A 20,437-nucleotide genomic window follows, 5' to 3' on the forward strand; every position below is an offset into this window, starting at 1 on the left:
AGAATGGGGAGAAGAGTATTAAATACAATGGCCTCTCAATGAGGACCCTGTGTCAGTAGCCCCCTTTTGTCTCTCCTGAGCTGTTAGCTTGAGTGAATCAGATCACTTCAAGGGCTGCAGAACCACATGGGCAGAAGTTGTCTTTACAACAAGGGGACCCAAATCATTTAGGGCAGGGGTTCTCAAACTGGGCGTTGGGACCCCTCAGGGGGTCGCGAGTTTATTACATGGGGGGTCCCGAGCTGTCAGCCTCCACCCCAAACCCCGCTTTGCCTCCAGCATTTATAATGGTGTTAAATATATTAAAAAGTGTTTTTAATTTATAAGGGGGGGGGTCACACTCAGAGGCTTGCTATGTGAAAGGGGTTACTAGTACAAAGGTTTGAGAACCACTGTTTTAGGGCTTTATAAGTGAAACTTCGTCTGGAAGTTGGTCGATAGCCAGAGTATTGGAAAGCTCAGAGCTCATTTTGTGCAAGACTCCAATGACTGAGTAGACCATGGCACCGTGGACTAGCTGCAATTGCTGAGTGGTTTGACAGTGTAGCCTCCTGCAGAACTCAATGCAGTAATCCAGTCTCAAAAACGTTACAAACCCTATTAATGAATGAGATTTTATTTTTTTTGCCACCACTTTCTTGAAAATCTTCCCCTGAAACAGAAGACTTGAGATGGGTGATATCTGGAGAGATTATCTGCCATTGCAAAGAACGGATTTTTTTGAGCAAGGATCTAACAATTGCTTCTTTAAGTGAAGGAGGCATTTCAGGGAGGCACAAACAAACTTGAATAATAGCCACAGAGCCTACTTGCTAGCTTCCCCCAGCCACATGGGAATTAGATCTAATTCACAAGCAGCAGCCCAGTGCTAAGGGCTGAAATGCAAACAGGATGCGTAAAATGCTGGATAATACATCCCAGTGTTATAGATTTCTCTTGCAATTCTGATCTTTAGTGGGGTTCACATCAGCTTCTAAAAATATATGGAAACGCCACTAAAATTATTGGGTAAAGTTGCCTGGCTTTTCTCAGATTTGCAATGTATGATTAAATCCATTAGATTTTAAGTGTTCTGAGATAGTTTTGAAATTCTTGAGCATTTCAAGAGAGATTTACAGAGTCTAGATATGTTTTTCACACACTTGTATGCAGTAATTCAGAAAGTGGGTCATTAACACATTTTGTCATGTTAAGCAGTCCCCCCACCCCCTTTCTAAAATGGGCTTCCTTCCAGATCTAGTAACCAGCAATAAATCAATCACAGACTCTTTTAAGCCTGTTGACTTTAAGCTCTATACTGTAGGTTGGGTTAAGGACACAGCAAGCGACACTGCAGGAGCTGGTGCAGGGTTGGATCTAATGATTGTTGTTTAAGAGTTGGTGTCTGCTCAACCCACAGCCATTCTTGCTGCCATTCTTGCTGCCATTCTTCATGCACTCTTCATTATCAGTGAGGGAGTCTTCCTCTTCTTCATCACTCCGGTCATCTTTCAAGTCCTAGACAGAAGAAGAAAGCACGGTCACCTCATGCAAATATTTACTATCACAAACTGCATTTATTACACTTGCTGTCCGCCCAAGTATATGCTTGCATTTGGCAGGGCAGTAAAGATAATGGGTGAGATTTTCAAAAATGGATTATGGGGTTTGGACAAGCAATTCTCATTCATTTTAGTGCAAACTGCATATTCAAATCCTCTAGGTCAGTGTTTCCCAGACTTGGGATGCCAATTGTTTAGGGAAAGCCCCTGGCAGGCCGGGCCAGTTTGTTTACCTACCACGTCCGCAGGTCCGGCCGATCGCGGCTCCCGCTGGCCACGATTCGCTGCTCCAGGCCAATGGGAGCTGCTGGAAGCAGCACGGGCCGAGGGATGTACCAGCCACCACTTCCAGCAGGTCCCATTGGCCTGGAGCAGCAAACCGCGTCCAGTGGGAGCCGCAATCAGCCGGACCTGCGGACGCAGCAGGTAAACAAACCGGTCCGGCCCACCAGGGGCTTTCCCTACACAAGCGGCGTCCCAAGTTTGGGAAACACTGCTCTAGGTGGCTTTGGAAATACCAGCCAATAATTGTACTTATATATTAATTTATCAAGTACACTTATAAATATCATTGGGGTAGAGATAGTGTACAAAAGACACCAGAAATGACAGCATGCCCACTTGCCAACTCACCACCAACCGCTCCGTGTTCCACCCTCATCAGCAAAAGCCTGTGTGAGCAGATGGGTCTTGCAACAAACACAGAAGGTCATTGAATGTGGGCTGCATGAGACCAGTAGCGGAAGGCCAATGTCAGACTAGGGCTGAAGGCCTTTTGCTCAGAACTTCCTGCCACTAGCCACACGTAGAGACTTGAGAGTCAGTTTAAATGTTCTGGCTGCTCTAAACTGATAGGCTAAGGGATGGAAGGAAAGATGGTCTCTAATGGACACACAGGACAAAATACACATAGGACTTAATAGATTAGAACCAACACCTTGAATCACACCTGGAAACAGAATGGAAGCTAGTGCTATCTATGGCACCCAGGCCTTGCATCTGAAGAAGTGAGGTTCTTACCCATGAAAGCTGATGCTCCCAATACTTCTGTTAGTCTTAAAGGTGCCACAGGACCCTCTGTTGCTTTTTTACAGATTCAGACTAACCCGGCTACCCCTATGATACTTGACCCAGGTATAATGTGAACTATGTATGAAATACTCCTATGGATGAATATGCTGTCCAAGTTGTTTTCATGTATTACCCCAAGTAAAGCATATTGCAGCCATTCAACGGGGAGGTAATAAATGCGTGAAAACTGCGATGCAGCCCACCACCCAGTAGGAAAGGATGCAACCTTCTTTTCACATGAAGATGAAAAAGTGCTCTCAGCAGCTGCAGATATCAGGATGTCCAGGAGCAACCATTGTGAGCTCTGTTAATAAAGGATGGACAACTCTCCTCCATCAAAGGGGAAGATATGACTGCCGACATCTCCTCTGTTGGTTCCCTCAGGCAACCAGAGTCATTTTCCATTTTATCTGGACTGAGCCAGTCTCAGCCAACTCATCTAAACCTCAATATCTTCCAGAGACTGGACACATCTCAAAGATCATCGTCTGGGTTTGATGCAGAGAGGATAGAGGGCTGAGTATCATCTGCCCCAAATACTTCACAATCTTCCTGCAAGTGGGGTAACAAAGCCAAATCCCTTTGATGCCCCATATAAGAACCCTTGTTGCTGGTTAGCAATTTGAGACATTTTACATGTTCACACCCCAATGTTTAATGGTATCCGAGACCGCTGCCATGTTTAGAGGAATCAGGAGGGATATTTTAATCTTTGTCCATCACCAGAAGGAGACCAGCAATCACACAGGTGAGTGTAGTCTCTGTCTCACATCCAGATCGCCAAATAGACAAGGAAAACTGAAAACTCTAGAAAATGTCAGAGCTGCTATGCCACTCAAAAACAGATGACTGGCCTATAATTGGCCAACATTGATAACACTTTCATCCTGACATATCCCAAAGCAGTCTTGGCCTGACAAGTCTCTTGACCCCTTCAATTTCCCCTGTTTGGAAAATGGTAATTACAAATGCCATGGATTGTGAGGATTAACTAATGCTGGTGAAGTGCAGGGAAGATGAAAGAAACATTATGTATGTACTAAGCATTATTAATACAGTAACAAAGAGGCAGAAGCTAAGAAGTTGCTCATTACTAATAGGTGTAAACTACTGCAGCTCCAGAATTCCTGTTTGCATCTCAACGTCTCCTGGGGTTACCCTAGTTCTTAGAAATTCAGTAATCACAAAATACTCTTCCTTGCGCCATAGCACATGTATCACCTCCTCATTTACAAGAGACAACTCCCCCGCCCCCCCCCCCCAAGCTCCTGTTTTACACAGATTAACCAAGTCAGATTTATTATTAGAAAAATTACAGTATCTGCAGTCGTGATATAAATATTCAAAGCCCTGTGAGAAAGGAAGAGGTCGTTCTCTGGAGCAAGGGGCAGATGGGCAAGGGAGGGACTTTGTTCCTAAATAGCTTGGGAGGGTTTTTTCCTCAGAGGAAGAATGTTGAATACCTGGTCCTTCGTTCTTCCTGCTCAGATGACCAAAACCATGCCAGGTGGTAACTCCCCCCCTCCTGCAGCTAAAAACAGGTGTCTGGCATCTGCTGCAACGCATCACAATGAGGTTTAGAAGAAGCTAAGAAAGATCATCCGAATACAGTGACAATTTGATGACATTTGGCATAATACATAAAATCTACTCCTTTTCCACTTTTTGCCTCGCCGCGCCATAAGCAAAACACTGCATCCGTTTCTGGAGTTGGGATCAAACAGCGAAGGTTTGGTTTAAATACCCCAAATCTTTGCTTCCTTTTAAATGTAACGGTTTTGGCAGAGAAGTACCTGAGCACTTGAATGACATCAGTGGAGTGAGGACAGTTTACATCAGTTGAGCATCTGCCCCTCTGACTGAAGTGTCTTTGTCCTGTGGGGAGGTACGAGTGGGTGCTTGTAACCAGGGGAGGGGGCCCCTGTTTGAGTAATGGAGATATCCCATCTCCTAGAACTGGAAGGGACCTTGAAAGGTCATCAAGTCCAGCCCCCTGCCTTCACTAGCAGGACCAAGTACTGATTTTGCCCCAGATTCCCAAGTGGCCCCCTCAAGGATTGAACTCACAACCCTGGGTTTAGCAGGCCAATGCTCAAACCACTGAGCTATCCCTCCCCCCTGTCCACCAAAGATTAAACAAAGAGTTTAAAAGACAAAGATTAAACAAAGAGTATCTTAGTTATTGTGCGTGCAGTGCCCAGGTGCGTGTTTGGTGGCAGCAGCTCCATGACAACTAAATGGGCATTGGGTGGCTAAATATTGCTTTTATATTCCCACACATAAAATAACTTAGCAAATTTCACACAGGTCTCCAGCATTCCCTCTCTTGCCTTCCGGTTACATTTCCTATAGCAAGGCCATTCGGACTCTACACGTTGGTCCCCTTTGTTATCAATCTCAGCCAAGGGCTCAACGGGGTTGGAGATTGACATCCATCCCAGCTCCAGCCAGGTCAGAGATGAGGTGCACTCTGGGGGAAGACTGCACTGTTTCTACTCATCCTGTACCGGCTTTGTGAATAACTGATGATTTCATTCCCCAGGGCTGTTAGTCTGGCACCATCGATCAGCAGTACATTCAGACATAAGAATAAATTACCACTGCAGTAGTAACTTATCTGACTGCAATCCTACTTCCCCTTTATATATAAAGTTTCAATGGAAACATGTAGGACTAGAAAGAAAATTAAAGAATAAACTCCACTGGTCTCGTCACAAAGTATAAACTTCCTGGGGCTCTTCTTTTGTCTCTTCCTGAACAACATGTAAAGGGGACCAAAACAAACAAATCTTAGTGTAAATACTGTAGAATAAACTTGGCATGTCATCAGTTAGAGTAAAGGAAAAGCAACCTTTCCCCCACACGCAATTTATGAGGTCTCATCTCATTCGGATCACCTCTGCTACTTCCTGTTAGTGCTGTGTTTTGTACGTATGGTCAAAGGCAGAAAGGTTTGCTGGGGTTAAGTTTTGCCACCGGAAATATTTAGGAAACAAATACAAATCAAATCAGAATATAGGGCCTGATCCAAACCCCATTAAAGTTAATGGAAAGACCCCGCGGATGTCAATAGGCTTTGGTACAGGCTCATACAGCTGAATGCTAAAGGAGAATGTGGTTTGGTGAAGCCAAACTGTGTGTAAATTTAGGCAAAACATTTAAGCATATACTTGATTTTAAGCACCTCCTCACGCCCCATTGAAGGCAAATGGGACTTAAGAAAAATGCTTGAAGTCAGGCATGTACTTCAGTGGTTTGCTGAACAGGGATGGATTGCTGAATTAGGGCCTTGGAAGGACAGTTCTGTAGACCTTGCAGTCAAAGGCACACTTCGTCCTCCTATTAATTTCATTTGGTGACCCCTGGTTCTTGTGTTATGAGAAGGAGTTAATAACACTTCCTTATTCACTTTCTCCATACCATTCACAATTTTATAGACCTCTATCATATCCCCTTTTAGTCATTTCTTTTCCAAGCTGAAAAGACCCAGTCTTTTTACTCTCTCCTCATACAGAAGCTGTCCCATACCCTTGATCATTTTTGTTGCCCTTCTCTCTACCTTTTCCAAAGCTAATATATCTTTTTTGAGATGGGATGACCAGAACTGCACACAGTAGTCAAGGTGTGGTTGTACCATGAATTTATATAGTAGCATTATGATATTTTCCGTCTTATTATCTATCCCCTTTCTAATGGACATAGACATTAACAATCTCACCCCACTTTTCATTAGCCCCGGTGTGCTTGGCCAAAGATTCTTCACCGCACGCTTGAACCCAAGTTGATTCCTGCCCTTCAATCTGTTAGTAGCTCCCTTGCCCATCTGCCCCGTTAACGGTACATAGCTTGTGAGCTGCTTTGGAATGCCTTGGGGTGGAAGGTGCTAAATGCAAGCTACAGCTATACCTACATGAGTCTGTACTCCCCACAGGGGTGGAGTGTGGTCTAGCATTTATAGCTTGGAACTGGGAGTTAGGAGACATGGGTCCTATTCTCAGCTCTGCACCTGATTTACTCTGAACTCAGGCAAGGCATTTTACCTGTTTGTGGCGCAGTCCCCCATCTATAAAACAGAGATAGCAACAATTACCTATAGTACGTCAATCAATGTTTGCTAGGCCCTTGAAGTGCTTCAGTGAAAGGTATTAAATACAGTAAGGGCAAAATATGTTATTCGAAATTATCATCTAGAAACACAATAAACTTCTCTACGAGAAATAATATTCTAAGGATTTCAGACCAGCAAGTGTGTATTTCCTTCGTGTTCTGAGCACAGCACCAGTTACAGAGTAAGCCTGTTCAGTTCTGGAAAGGTTTATGACATTTCAAGTCTTGACCACTATCCAGATGGAAGCAAACTGCAAAGGCATAAACTTTCATTTTGACACTGAAATCGATCTAGCTCTCCCCCTTTGCATCTTTAAATCAAACAAATGCTTTCTGAACAACTGATTGCACTTGCAAAGCCCTTGCTTTAGAAACACTGTCTTTAGTACTGCAGAATTGTTCGAGCAATTGGAGGGCACAGGAAGTTAAGACAGGACAGAACGTTAAGCAGCAGTAACTTCTTCTGTAACTAGAAAACAATTCTGCACTCAACTTGTTTACAATGGACTATTATAAAGCTATTAGAATATCATGAATTGAGCTAGTGCTTATTTAACTCCGACCCTTTAAGGATGACAGATAATGTAACAGTTCCGAGGCTTTCGCTGCTTTACTTCCAAGATACTTTATCTGACCCCAGCACATCCTATATTATGCTGGTGTTTTCCAACTCAAAGAAAAGGGCTCCACTGTACTATAACTGATTAATATACTCCCCAAAGTTTAACAGCTGGTAAACTGTAGATATAAGAGTCGAGGCTGCCATTCATTACCAGTGCTTTTGTTTCATAATATTGGCTGAATTTTCTATAAGGGGTTTGGGGGAACAGACATAATGGACCTGTATATTTTATGTTCTGGATGACTAATCAATTTAATCTTTCTAAATGGGTGAATGGTTTCAAAGTTCACGAGAAGCACACTAATGCTCTAAAGTCTCCAAGAGAGTCATTTGTAGTGAGGCCAAAGCCGCACATGTCTGTAATCTTTTCCCTTTTCTTTAACCTTCCACCTGCTGCTCAATCTCCCTCTTTTAGTTAAATCAACCGTATTTGTCAAGTCCGTTTTGGCTCCTTACCTTTTTATTGCTGTTACAATTTGTATCATGCAAACTGCTAGCACCAAAGCCTACGGAAAGAACAGTAAAGGGAGCTTGACAGACACAATGGGCCTGATTACACCAAACTTGCAATGGTGTAACTCCATTGACTTCAATGGGGTCGCCCCCAATTCATGCCAGTGCGAGAATCAGGCCTAATTTGTCTAGTTAATACAAAGAAAAAGAGCCTCCCCCCCAAAAAATCATCTTTTTAAAAAGGATGATTCTTAAATTCATAGATTTGACGGTCAGAAGAGACCATTAGGTTGTCAAGTCTGACCTGCTGTGTAACACAGGCCAGAGAATTTCATCTAGTTACTATTATGATTCCAGCAACTTGTGTTTAACTAAAGCAAATCTTCCAGAAAGGCATCCGGTCGTGATATGAAAACCCCAAGAAATGAAGACTGCACTACTTCCCTTGGTAGGTTGATCCAAAGGTTAATCGCCCTTGCTGTTAAAATGTGTGCCTTATTTTTAATTCAAATTTGTCTGGCTTTAACTTCCAGCCATTAGTGCTTGTTATGCTTTCCTGTGCAAGATTAGAGAGCTCTTTCATGTCGGGTATTGTCTGCATTTTGAGGATTCTACAGGTCAATGGGAGCCATAACCATTCCCTGAGAGATTTGCCAGGAAGTCTAATGTCTATGTCTAATGTGGTCTGCTGTGGTTTAGCTATCTTTCCCCTTCACTGGGATTAATGGGCTATCCTGTCCAATGTTCTAGACAAGTTTATAATCAGAGCTAGTTAGGACTAAGAAGAGCAAATGCATTCTGAGCTCACTGGGACGACCCCGAACCAGAAACAATTGAGTGAAAAAGATATACTATAACCGTCCTGCTTCCCCTGAAGCCAATGACATAACTCCCACAGACTTTCACGGGAACAGACTGAGGCCATAACTGAAGAGGTGAGCAGACTTCAAATTCTCTGCTGGTATAAATGGGTGAAATTCCACTAACGTCAATGGAGCTGCCCCATTTAAAACAGCAGTGAACTTGGCTCCAAATGTGCAAGTGAACACTAGATAGTCTTTACCTTCTTGGCCTCCTGGTCAAGTTCATGGTTCTGCATTTTGCCTGGTGCTGCTGACAAGGCACCATGAGAATATTAGGACCAAATTATGGCTGTCACTGGGTTGAGGATGGAGGTGCAAGGAACCTCTTATTCCGAATGGTCCTTTGCCAGAATAGCCAGTGTGGGTGATGTAGGCTTGTAAGCACAATGAAAGGGGAAGAAAAGGGGTTTGTATGAGTGCTGCAAACAGCACCTACCACTTCAGGGAAGGACTGTCTGGGCAGAGTGCGCCCAGCACGCTGGCAAGCAGCTACAGAACTCTACATAGGGGAGCACAATTCGGCAGCCTGTGTTCAATAGAACCTAACCATGTTGCAAATTGTCAGAGCCCCACCCTTCGATCTCAAACTGTCCCCACATCAAAGTACAGATCCGAATTAGAAACATTACAGGGATGGCACGGGGAAAAGAAAAAACTGAGCAGTCTTAGCGGCCTATCAAGGCAAAGGTCTGGTTATTCATACGGCCCGGACGTGATCAGAATAGAGAAGCCCGAAGAGAAGTTCTGCTATTAGCTCTTCTGATATATCAAAATTCCATCTCCAGCCCATCTTTGACTTGCCCTTGAAAAGGCATTCACTTCTGTCATGGATCAGAGGTAAGGGTCATTCGGTGTGGTAGAAGTGATAGGTACAAAAACTGCTCTATACTTGTAAAGTTGAGGGTATGTGAGATCATTTACCCAAGTTATTTACTTGCCTCTGATGAAACGTACCAGTACGTTCCTCGGCCCGCGCCACTTCCAGCAGCTCCCAGTGGCCTGGAGCGGTGAACCGCGGCCAGCGGGAGCCACGATCGGCCGGACCTGCGGACGCGGCAGGTAAACAAACCAGCCCGGCCCACCAGGGGCTTTCCCTACACAAGCGGTGTCCCAAGTTTGGGAAACACTGCCTTACAGGTGAAGGAGGGATTTTATGCTACCCGTAGCTGTATGTTTATGACAATGATGTTTAAGTTTTTTGGAACTACAACCTCCTAATTACCTGACCTTCAAACATGTGAATTTTTATGCAGAATTTTCATACTTTCTAATGTTTGTCATTTGTTATAACAATAATGTGCTCAATAATGGGGGTTTGATTTAACAGGTATCTATTTACAACTTTAACTTTATCTTAAGAACGTTTTTTTCATTTCAAAATCTAAATATGTGTTGACTAGATCCTGACTTTCTAAATTAAGGGCAGTACATTCCACAGCATCTTACAATGCAAAGATAAAAAATGAGAGATAATAAAAAGTCAGTCCCAATAGATAGAGGGGGTAACTTTCCAAAAACCAGTACTATAATGTTGATAAAACTCGAAACTCAACATGTGCAATTCAATCAGCTAACATTACGACTTGATGTGCCTTCAGTCTCCACAGGAATGTAAGCAGTCTATATTTGGACTGAAGCAAACTGATCTACATTTCCAGCATGGAAGGTTTTATTGGACAAATTATTTTCCTTTCAGTTTATCATTCTCTAGTCAATGTAACTAACTATGATCCTCAATGGAAGATGGTTTGTCTGACTGTTTCCTTCGTTGCTTTCAAATTAAGATGCAGAATCTTTATGCTAATTATCTTGAGCATCTTGTGGCCACAAAATGACTTTAACTGAATCTTCCCCTTCTATGCCACGCTCAACTCCCAATGCTTCCCATGCAGAGTTTTCAGGGTGTATTCAAACAGGGATTCGAGAGCACAAAGTTAAAAAATGATTACATTACTTCCTCAAATATTGAAAAGAATAACCTGGTAAAATAAAACAGATTTTAGATGCAACTGTTACAGTAAGCCCTTGATTTCAGTTAAAAGGAATAAATTCTCTCTTACCAAATCTAACTTGTATTACCACTCAGCACAACATATATGTAACTGGAGCTACAGTACATTAATTGTTCAGAAGAAATAAATCATTGTGTTCAGTTAATCAGGTTCTCTGTGGTTTCAATAAAATCTCCTGGTTGCGTTATTGAAATCCACTACTAAATCTTGCACTCGAGTATACGTGGCTTTACGATAATGTCAAAAGCCCAGGAGGTACTGAGTGAGTCATAGCGTCCCACTGCTTATTGAATGATTCCAATTTTAAATCCACAGTTGGCAACGAAACAAAGAGCAATATAATAAGCATTTTGATGCCATTTTGTAAAGTGAACTTTTTTTTACCCTACGACAAAAACTTGCATTAAGCCAAAGAGTTTGGTGTTGTGAACCTTTATCAGGACATGCACTTTTATTCCTTATTATGAATACCTGATTAGCTACAAAACAGCTTATCAGACACTTAGTGAGGTATAGTATTGCATTTAGGTTGAGTACCTGAAACAGCACATTGGTTATGAGCATTCTTATATAATCCCCATAATGATAATAACTATTCAGAGCCTGCAAAATATCTAATCACTTGAATGACAAATGCCTCTCTCTTACACAATATGTTTCTTTCTGGTTTTCCTAATACGAGAGCATGTCATTCAACCCTGGGAGACAGATGTAATTAAAGAACCCCCGCATGCCCACAAAATATGATCTTAGCGAAAATAGTCACCTTAGTTATCGCTTATATCAGGTACAAACTTGGTTACCTCAGTTGGCCTCATCTTTACCACTGTATGATGAATTTACAGCCCTTTGAGACCACGGTTCTCAACACAGAATGTTTTAACTTGACACGAGATGAAGACCATCACTTGGATCAAGATAGAGCACAACATACTCAGAGCAGCAGTCTTACCGGCTGCACCTCTGTATTAATGATACCGATTGAGCACACAGTGGAACTCCAGGGATCCCATTGGGCCTGTGGACTGCACTTAGAACTCTTCTGGTTGCTGACATGTTACTTACATGACTGCAATGAATGGCTTGCCACGTTAGGCAGCAGATGGGACCCAACCTGTTTGTGCCTAAATTAAAGCTGTATATGTTTCAGCATGGCTCTGGCTTTACACTAATTACTCCAGGACAAAACATAACCCACTCAAAAAGCCAAAAAGAGTATTGTGGAGGGGACTTTCTCCTATTTAAAGTAGATAGATGATTCAGGTAGAAAAAAACCTTCCTTTGGTTTAAATTAAATACAAACTAGTGTTCTCCAAAGATTTTGTTTCTTTGTTTGTTTCAGTTTAACAGAGCGTAGGTCCACTGGGAGTTCATCTGGAAATATGAGAAATAGGTTCCTAACTATCTGCTGTGAACTGGAAACACATTTCAACAATCCCTCAATCCCTTCATATTTCCTTTGAATTATAAACTGAAGGAACTAAAAGCTGGCTAGCGTTTAAGGTTTGTTGTGATGGTGGTGGTGTCTGTTTGTTTTCTAATTTATAGGTTTAAAGATATGTATAACCAGCAAATAGAGCATTTCATTAATAGTCTCCTGGGAAATTAAAACACACAAGTTAACCAATTACCCACAAAAAGAGCAGCAATAAAAGCTGTCAGCTAGTGCCAAGGCATGAGGAATACTGAGAGCAGAAAGGCAATTATTGAATTGGAAAACAAATGTTTGATCGACATCTACCCCTTCTCTGGGCTGGCAATTTTCACAAACAGGGAATTTTTAGATCAGGGATTTACCAAAAAGGGAGTTGTTTCATGTCAACAGACAGACAGACAATTGTTGGGCCCGATCCTCAGCTAGTGAAAACTGGCATTGCCCCATTGACTTCACTAGAGCTGTGTTGATTTATGGACCAAGATCGACAAAGCAAACTTTTGCTGAATTGCCTAGGGTAGGAGGCATAACATTTGGTAGATTGCAAGAAGCTACAGATATTATTCTTTATTCTCACGAAGTGCCTGCAGCTCCTACTGAAGTCAAACTCAGTACCTTTGAAAACATTGGGGTTTGCTCAGGAGCGGCGCCAGGGTTTTTGCCGCCCTAGGCGGCTTCGCTCCTCCTCAGAGTATTCGGCGGCTGGGGTCCTTCTGCTCCACGTCTTCGGGGCGCTTTGGCGGCAGGTCCTGGAGACAGTGAAGGATCCACTGCCAAAGCGCCCTGAAGACGCGGCGTGGAAGGACTCCCGCAGCCGAATTGCCACCGAGGATGGCAAAATGCCGCCCCCCAAATCCTGCCGCCCTAGGCAACTACCTAGGGTCCCCTAGTGGAAGCACCGGCCCTGGGTTTGCTGCACTTCCTATAAGAGGTCTGCATGACTCTTTTCATGACACAGCTGATAAAGCAGGGACACTGAGGGTATTCACACCCATCTTTCTGGAATGAGTCCGGAAGATTGGTCACTGCATAGACCTCTTCTTGCAACGTTTGCATGTGGCATGATGAAACGTGGAGGGTTACTTCACCCTAAGGCATGTGCCCCATTATCCATCTGCCCAGCTACTCTGGTCAACTTGAACATTCATCCTTAAACCGCTCTGCCTTAGTTCACCCACCTATTAAATGGGTATAACGATACCTAACTCAGATGTGCATTCTGAAGTTTGACAGATGTTCATAGAGTGCTTTGAGCTACTCTGATAAAAGGTGCTACAGAAGCACAAATTATTAACGGAGCTGGTCAAAACTTGAAATTCCAGTGAAAAATGGTTCACTATTTTGAAAATTTTATTTTTTTAAACCATCTCTAATTATTAAGTACTTCCTAGATGTTTTCTGAAGTTAAGTAGTATCTGAAATGTGTGAACTCCTAACACACAAGTAGTAGCAGGTCAAAAAACTTACCCTCTTCCTGGATTTTATTCCTGGAAGGAATTCAAAGTGCGAACACCTCAAAATCCAGCCCAAATCTCTTCTGCAGGCACGGCTGCTCCCAGTGGTCCTCCATTTAGAGCCTAAATCTTATGCTGTTATATTCAGGCTCTTATCCTGCATCCATCACTGTGGTATCTAAGCACCTTCCAGATAGGCATTAAGTGACATGACTAGCATCTCTGAGGTCCTCTCCTTCTAGAAAGATAGTCCCACCACTCCTTATAACCAGGTGGGGAAAAACTGCTCGAAGAGCCAGTAGAACCCAGTTCATTTTCCAGCTGGTTCAACACCTCCTAACAAGGTGGGACTTTCAGGTAAACATTGCCAGATTGAAAAGTGAAAGTCTTCCAAGGCCTCCCTCCCATAGCTGTTCTAACTACATGGATCCATAAGTAGACAACCAAGAAGCCTGTACAAGACTGAAGGCTGCACTATAAATTGAAGGGCTATACTTCCCTCTGGAGATTTGTACAAGGGTGAGAGGAAGATGCCCAACTCAAAGAGAGTGCAGGTAGGCAAACAAGTGCAGGTTAAATCCATTGGCGATGGGATTGTGATGTTAAATCCTTGCCAGAATATTGCCAATGTGTATCATGGTGACAAGCAATGATTCTGAATAAACTAGTCAAAACTGTCCTTACAATGTTTCTGTGAAAACAGACTCTGAAGAAGACACTCTCCTACCTTCAATCAGGTTTCTTGGAAATTCTCTGCACCAATGGACTTTGTTCACAGTCTTGACTGACAGGTGGAGGACTCAATTAGTAGGTGGAGCTTTTATTCCTCCACATGTCATTGGATGGCCTTTGCAGGTTAGCTCCCGCACACTTTTCACTAGACATAACACTTAATAATAACAATAGCAGGTTGACATTCCTAACAGCGGTGCTATGAGCAAAGAGCCCAATGTGGGGAAAAGAGAATCCCTAAGAATAACTGCCAGCTACAGCAACCCTTGGTGCAGGGAACTTCCCAGAAATTGATTAATTGGTAGGGAAAATCTCCCTTTCTGCTTGTTCCTTGCATCAATCTAAAAAAAAAATGGATACTTTAAAAAAAAAACAATGGTTTTCCAATGTTTCGATTCTGCAGACCACTTTATAACAGAGCACTCTTCTCACAGCCCCACCTCCTCCTCCATCCACTGCTTGGCTCTCAAAATACATCATCCTATGGTCTGCCAGAGAAGGCTACATAGTCTACAGACAGCAAGAAATAATTTCTGCTGGAAATAACAAAGGAGTTCCAAAAAGACAAAGGCCTCATGAGAACTAGATTGAGGCTGCAGGGAAGAAAAGACAGGACTTAGAAATTGCCTGGATGCATGCGGACATCAGTGGATAGGACCCATCTGCCAACCCCTCGGGCGGACAGGCCTATCAGCATGTCACATTGCCATGCCACATTGTAAGATCTCCAGAGATTTGTCTAGGGAAGACTTGGCCCTTTGCTGTTGACAGAACACCATCAACAGAAGCTGCAATGGGAACAGGCCAAATAGTCCAGGAGGCTGATGAATGTTGTAAGGAAAGATTCCATCTTTTGTGGCACGGGCGGAAAAGACAGTGAAGAAAGACAGGCATCACACCAGTCTGGAGTTACTGCTTCCCACTCTTGTCAAGGAGAGGCAATCCCTACCTCAGAGGAGAGGGTCCTGGCAGAGATGAGGCAAATGTTAAAAAGCTTTCTCGGAAGAGGAACTTGTCTTGTGATGAGGCTCCTGGCAGCCTCTGAAACCCTCTCCTCTGGAACCTTTACCATGGCCTAAATTTCCTAGATGGATCGGTCACAGAAAAGGTCTCCTTGGCTGATCCCACAGGGAGATGCACACCACAGAGATGGTGGATGAAAGGGCACAAAGTTCCACACTTGCCTGATTTGTTTCCCCAGATTTTCTGCATGAGGATCTCTGACTTGTTCGAAACCCTCAGTACCCAAATAGGAATCACACGCTCCACCCACTTCTAAAGTCGAGCAGTGGCAGACACGTCTCTTTCCATTCTTCCTTTTCTTCTTACAGATTGTAGTCAGAGGCCTAAAATTAGCAGGAGACTCGTGTCTGGAATTAGCTTTCACCGTTCTCCATCTCACAAGAGGGGAATCATTCCAGGCAGGGCTCTTCTTTTTTGCCCTCTGCTGCCTAGGCTTGCTGAACTGATCCAGATGTCTACTCAGACATGCTGGCCTGGCATCATGCATGTTTCTTTTGCTTCCTTGGTGCTAGCACAGCCATTTAGACAAAAGTCACTTGGATGTGAGTGGAGAGAGGGAGGTGGTTACTAAAAAAGGATCTCCTGCCACTCCAGGAATGCCCAGTGCATCAACTTAATTATTTTCTTCACTGTCTAGGCTCGACATGGCTGATACTTTGAGCAATTGAAGCTAGCTGGTTGAAAAGGGGCCCCAGGTGGTAGAAATCACCTTAGGAATCTCTTGAGCCTCTATGAAGCAGTGACCTATCATGAGATTGCACAGGCAGAAAGGAGACTGGAGCCAACCTGCTGAAGTTGTCCAGTTAGCAGCTTCTCAGTAGGAAACTCCTCCACCTTCAGAATGGACTGTCTCCCTGTCAGTCAAAGGTGAGAACTGAAGCCCATAACCAAGACTGGCACAGGGGTTGAGGAGAAACAGAGTATTAGAGTCCCAGAATCATAATGTACAGTCTTGTGCATTTTAAAAAGGTGAGGTGGAAAGCTCCCTCCACTGGAAGGGAGGGGAGGAAAAAGAGAGGGTGTGGAGGAGGGAGGTTTTGTAGAGATTTCAGGAAAATCAATGAGCTATCCCGATTAGATCATTATCTGAAACCCAGAACAGATGAGCTGACACACCAGTTGGGAAAGGGTCATTATATAAAGATCTGGCTTAACAAAGAGATACAGACAGATTTCAAAGGACACCAGACAAATTTGGACCATTTCTTGAGGAAGCATTCAGAGTAAATGCATGCAACTTACTTTTTTGCCATCAGTTTTAGCCCAAGCAGGTGTAGGCGTCCTGAACACCTGAAAAGCATAATTTCAACTATAGCTAGAGCATAATTGACAATAACCCAAGTCCAAGATATGCTACAGGAAAACAACTGTTGCAATCAGTATGTTAAAGGTAGCTTTGAAAACAGCTATTGCTAACAAGAGAAATACGGTTTGTTTTTGTCCTTTGCTACAGACGGTTTGGATTAAAGTTCTCTTTGACTGCTGCTCCCCCCCCAAAAGCTATTAAAATGACACGGTAATGCAGTTGTTAATGCAGAAGGAACCACTCGGAGCATCTAGCACGGCCTCTTACATAACACAAGCTATAGAATTTCACCAAATGGTTTCCAAATCCAGCCCAATACCTTATGGCTGACTTAGCGCATAGCTTTTAGAAAGACATCCAGGCTTTCTTGAGAAACTTCAAATGATGGAGAATCTGCCACATCCCTAGATAAATTAGTCCATAGGTTACTTACCCTCACTATAAAAAAAAAAAAAAAAAAAAGTCACGCTTCGTTTCTAGTCTGAATTTCTCTCACTTCATCTTCCAGCCTTGGGATCTTTTTATGCCTTTGTCTGCTAGATAAAGAGCCCTCAACTATCAGAAATTTTCTCCCCATGTAAGTGCTTATAGATTCTGGTGATGGGGATTCAAACACCTTTCGAATGATGCAGTTTGTGGAGCATTGTGCTAGGGAGCCATGACAAGGATTATGTGCTCTAGTCTAAGGGAGGCATGGGGACGGTGCAGACCTGGGTAGCAGATGGCGCAGAGCAGCCGATCCTACTCATTAGCGATAAGCTTTCTCCCAGAGAAACACAACATGCAACTACCATTGTTATTGCCTAAAACAGGTATGAACTAGTAAAAGACCATCATGCATAGCCATGGCAAACACCACTTGGACCTGCAATCCTGTAAGGTGAAACCTGTGGCCAGGCCTTGGGTCTTAACTAGACTGTTGTAACAGAATGGGAAACACTCCAGATGAGAGAAAGGCACATACAGGAACTCATTTCCCTTGACTAGGGAATATGAGCCTCCCTCTGACCTGGCTGGCTAGCTCCTTAGCTTCAGACTATAAAAAAAAAGCCTTGGCCCCAAAGGAAAGGGGGCCAATTCGGAGCTGACTGTTACATGATGGAAAGCTCCCGGAAAAACTGTAGCCGACTCGCACCCAAACACTGGGTCATTTGAAAATCTATAAGAAAGATCTATCGGTTAATTACCAGCACACCAACCTCCCCATGCCCATCTTCAGATACCATACCAAAACATTTCCTAAAGAAAATCAAACAGTGCTAATCTAATGCAGGGCCAGGGATGCAACCCCGCGCTCAGGGTGGCCATAAAACTCTGACTCCCAGAAGCTGGGAAGGGAAGACAGGGGTAGAGAGCTCTCCAAAATTGCCCTGTTCTGTACACTGCTCCTGAAGCTCTGGTGCTGGACACTGTCAGAAACAGGATATTGGGGCTGGATGGACCATTGGTCTGACCCAGTATGGCTGTTCTTATATTTAGTCTGATTTGTGCTTAATCTTCATCCAAGAGAACTCCACACTGGGATTTTGTCTGAGTAAGGAATGAGTAAACACTGAGTAAGGATGTAGTCCAGGAGGCTTACATCTGAAATGGCAGAGGCAAAAACCACTGGTCCATCACAAAAGACCTAGGGGATTTTGCAAATATGGAAATAGTATTATTTAAGGAAACTGGCATGTTTTAAAGGATGACCTTTGTATGTGAGAAACAACAGTTATTTTCTACTTTATGTGTAGGGAAAGTAACTGTTGGTAATGGCGGCCATCACGAACCCTAACTAGGAGTGAGCTCTTTGCTTAGCTGGAAGGCAACATATTAAAAATTAAGAAAGCTACAAGAGTTTGAAAAATAATTTCTGATCACACTGAGGACCTGATGCAATGCCCATTGAAAGACCACCCATTACCTTCTGTCTTTGATGAGCCTTATAACAGGCCCTTAGCCAGCTGACTCACCTGGAGTCCCCTCCCATTGTCTGCTAACAATGCATATTTTCAGGATTTAAAGCACTATTGTCTTAAGACCTCAACTCAGTCTCTTATGGTTTCAACATATACTGGACTAGATGACCTCCTGAGGTCTCTTCCAACCCTAATCTTCTATGATAGTATGAAATATTTTTATGTTTCACTAAAATAAAAATAAAGTTTGCCTGAGAAATGCAATTGTTCTGTTCCTTTAAGTTCTTGTCCATATCGATAGAGAGAGATTATGCATGCACCAGATTCTCTGCTTTGATCTGACCAGGGCAAAGAACCTCAACACACCAGTCATCGGAGGATTCTCCCTACCCAAGGTTCCTTAGATGGTGCAGTGGTTCCCTACACTATTCACTTGGCTGCCAGCACAGAGGTTATGGCCGGGGAAAAGGGAGAGGGAACAGGGTCTCCTTACCATTCCAACCCAGAGGAAGGTTTTTTCCAGCAGTTAGGAGTCTAACCTGGGACTCAGGAGACCTGGTTTCAGTTCCCTGCTCTGCCAGACTTCCTTTGTGACCTTGGGCAAGTCACTTAGCCCACTCTGTCCCTTAGTTTGCTATCTGCAAAGTTAGGATAAAAGCACTTCCCTAGCTCAGAGTGATATTGTGAGGATAACGCCATTAAAGATCGTGAAGTGGCTCAGATACTCTGGTAATGGGGGTCATAAGGCTCTAAGAAAGGTAGGTAGATTCCTAGCTCCTGGAACAAAGCCTTGGAGCTGTTGACTGTGGAGCTGCTATCATTTTCACTGGGGATCCAGCCCACACAGAACTGGTCAGGTCACAGGGGATGCAAAGGTGATTTAGAAACATTTTGTGCTTCAGGTATGCTGAGCACCCACCAGAGGATCCGGCCCTATGCAGTTCATCATCATCAACAGCTTCTTCCCAGTTCAAAACTGACCTACTTTTTCCATTCTAAGCCTTTAAGCTGTTGCTTTAAAAAAAATGTCAAAAATGGACTGTTTTCTGAATGAATTCCCTTCATTTTGGGCAGAGACACTAAAACCTTTGCTGATGCAAGGGTGATGGTTTACTGGTACTCCACTAAAATAGCGACAGCTACTGGCACAGCATCTGTGTATAATAAATGTGTTATAAAAAACAGTATTAGCCCCTTCTATAAGTGGCTTTTCCTTCATGATGCTGCCTTGCACACAGCATTCTTTTAAAAGTTGGCTTTGCATCTTTGGAGGCCCAAGCTGATTTCACAGCCAAGTTTGCCACTGCTGTGGAAAACAGGCTCCACATGCAAGCCAGCTGAAGTCATCTGGGCTGGACAGGACTAGCGCTGCCACTGTAAAAGTGCTGTTGGACACAGCCTTTTCACCGGGCTGTGTAAGGAATCAAAAATCCACGGCGAGGATGCCAGCTTGACATCTTTGTATTGCTTACGTTGGCTAATCCTGGGCAGTGGTTACTTACAGTAAACCACTTCTGTCCCTCACAGAGACATAAGCAGTTAAGTAAATGGGGAGCTCTTCTATTCTGTAAAGAGTCTTGCACCGCCCTCATCGCTGTAGTCCATGAGCTCATTCCAGCAGTGCCCTCCCACGGCACCAGCCAACCGGGAAGAGGGAGCTGTGCCAAAATGCTACCCAACACAGGGAGAGCAGATTTTAATAGCAAATGGAAAGCCGCGCTTTTCACCCTCTTCCTCCTTTACTTCAACTCCCCTGTAGAAGGAACATACAACGTTCAGTGCCGTACGGTGGTAGACTCATTTCCTGCCCCACGGCCTCTCATATTATATAAACCAGCTCTGACTTTTCATTTTCACTCAATATTCTGTTCCAGGAATCTACATTTTCCTGATTTACACGGAATTTGTTTTCTGCAT

The 20,437-nt window shown here is 43.5% G+C and overlaps 1 protein-coding gene across 2 annotated transcripts in view; it reads right to left on the minus strand.

Annotated features, from left to right (window-relative positions):
- Positions 1-339: 339 nt before the first annotated feature.
- The window catches only part of CERS3 (ceramide synthase 3), a 43,963-nt gene continuing 23,865 nt past the window's right edge, over positions 340-20,437 (minus strand). Inside the window, exons 10-11 of one of the 2 annotated variants that reach the window (XM_034784984.1) lie at positions 16,556-16,603; positions 340-1,497 (exon numbers count right to left, since the gene is read on the minus strand). In XM_034784984.1, coding sequence (XP_034640875.1) covers positions 1,357-1,497; positions 16,556-16,603 — 189 coding nt within the window. In that variant the 3' untranslated portion in view covers positions 340-1,356. The remainder of the gene's footprint in view (positions 1,498-16,555; positions 16,604-20,437) is intronic. The other variant, XM_034784985.1, reaches the window with a different exon arrangement.

This window comes from Trachemys scripta, chromosome 10 (assembly GCF_013100865.1).
Source record: "Trachemys scripta elegans isolate TJP31775 chromosome 10, CAS_Tse_1.0, whole genome shotgun sequence".
Classification (NCBI taxonomy): Eukaryota; Metazoa; Chordata; order Testudines; family Emydidae; genus Trachemys; species Trachemys scripta.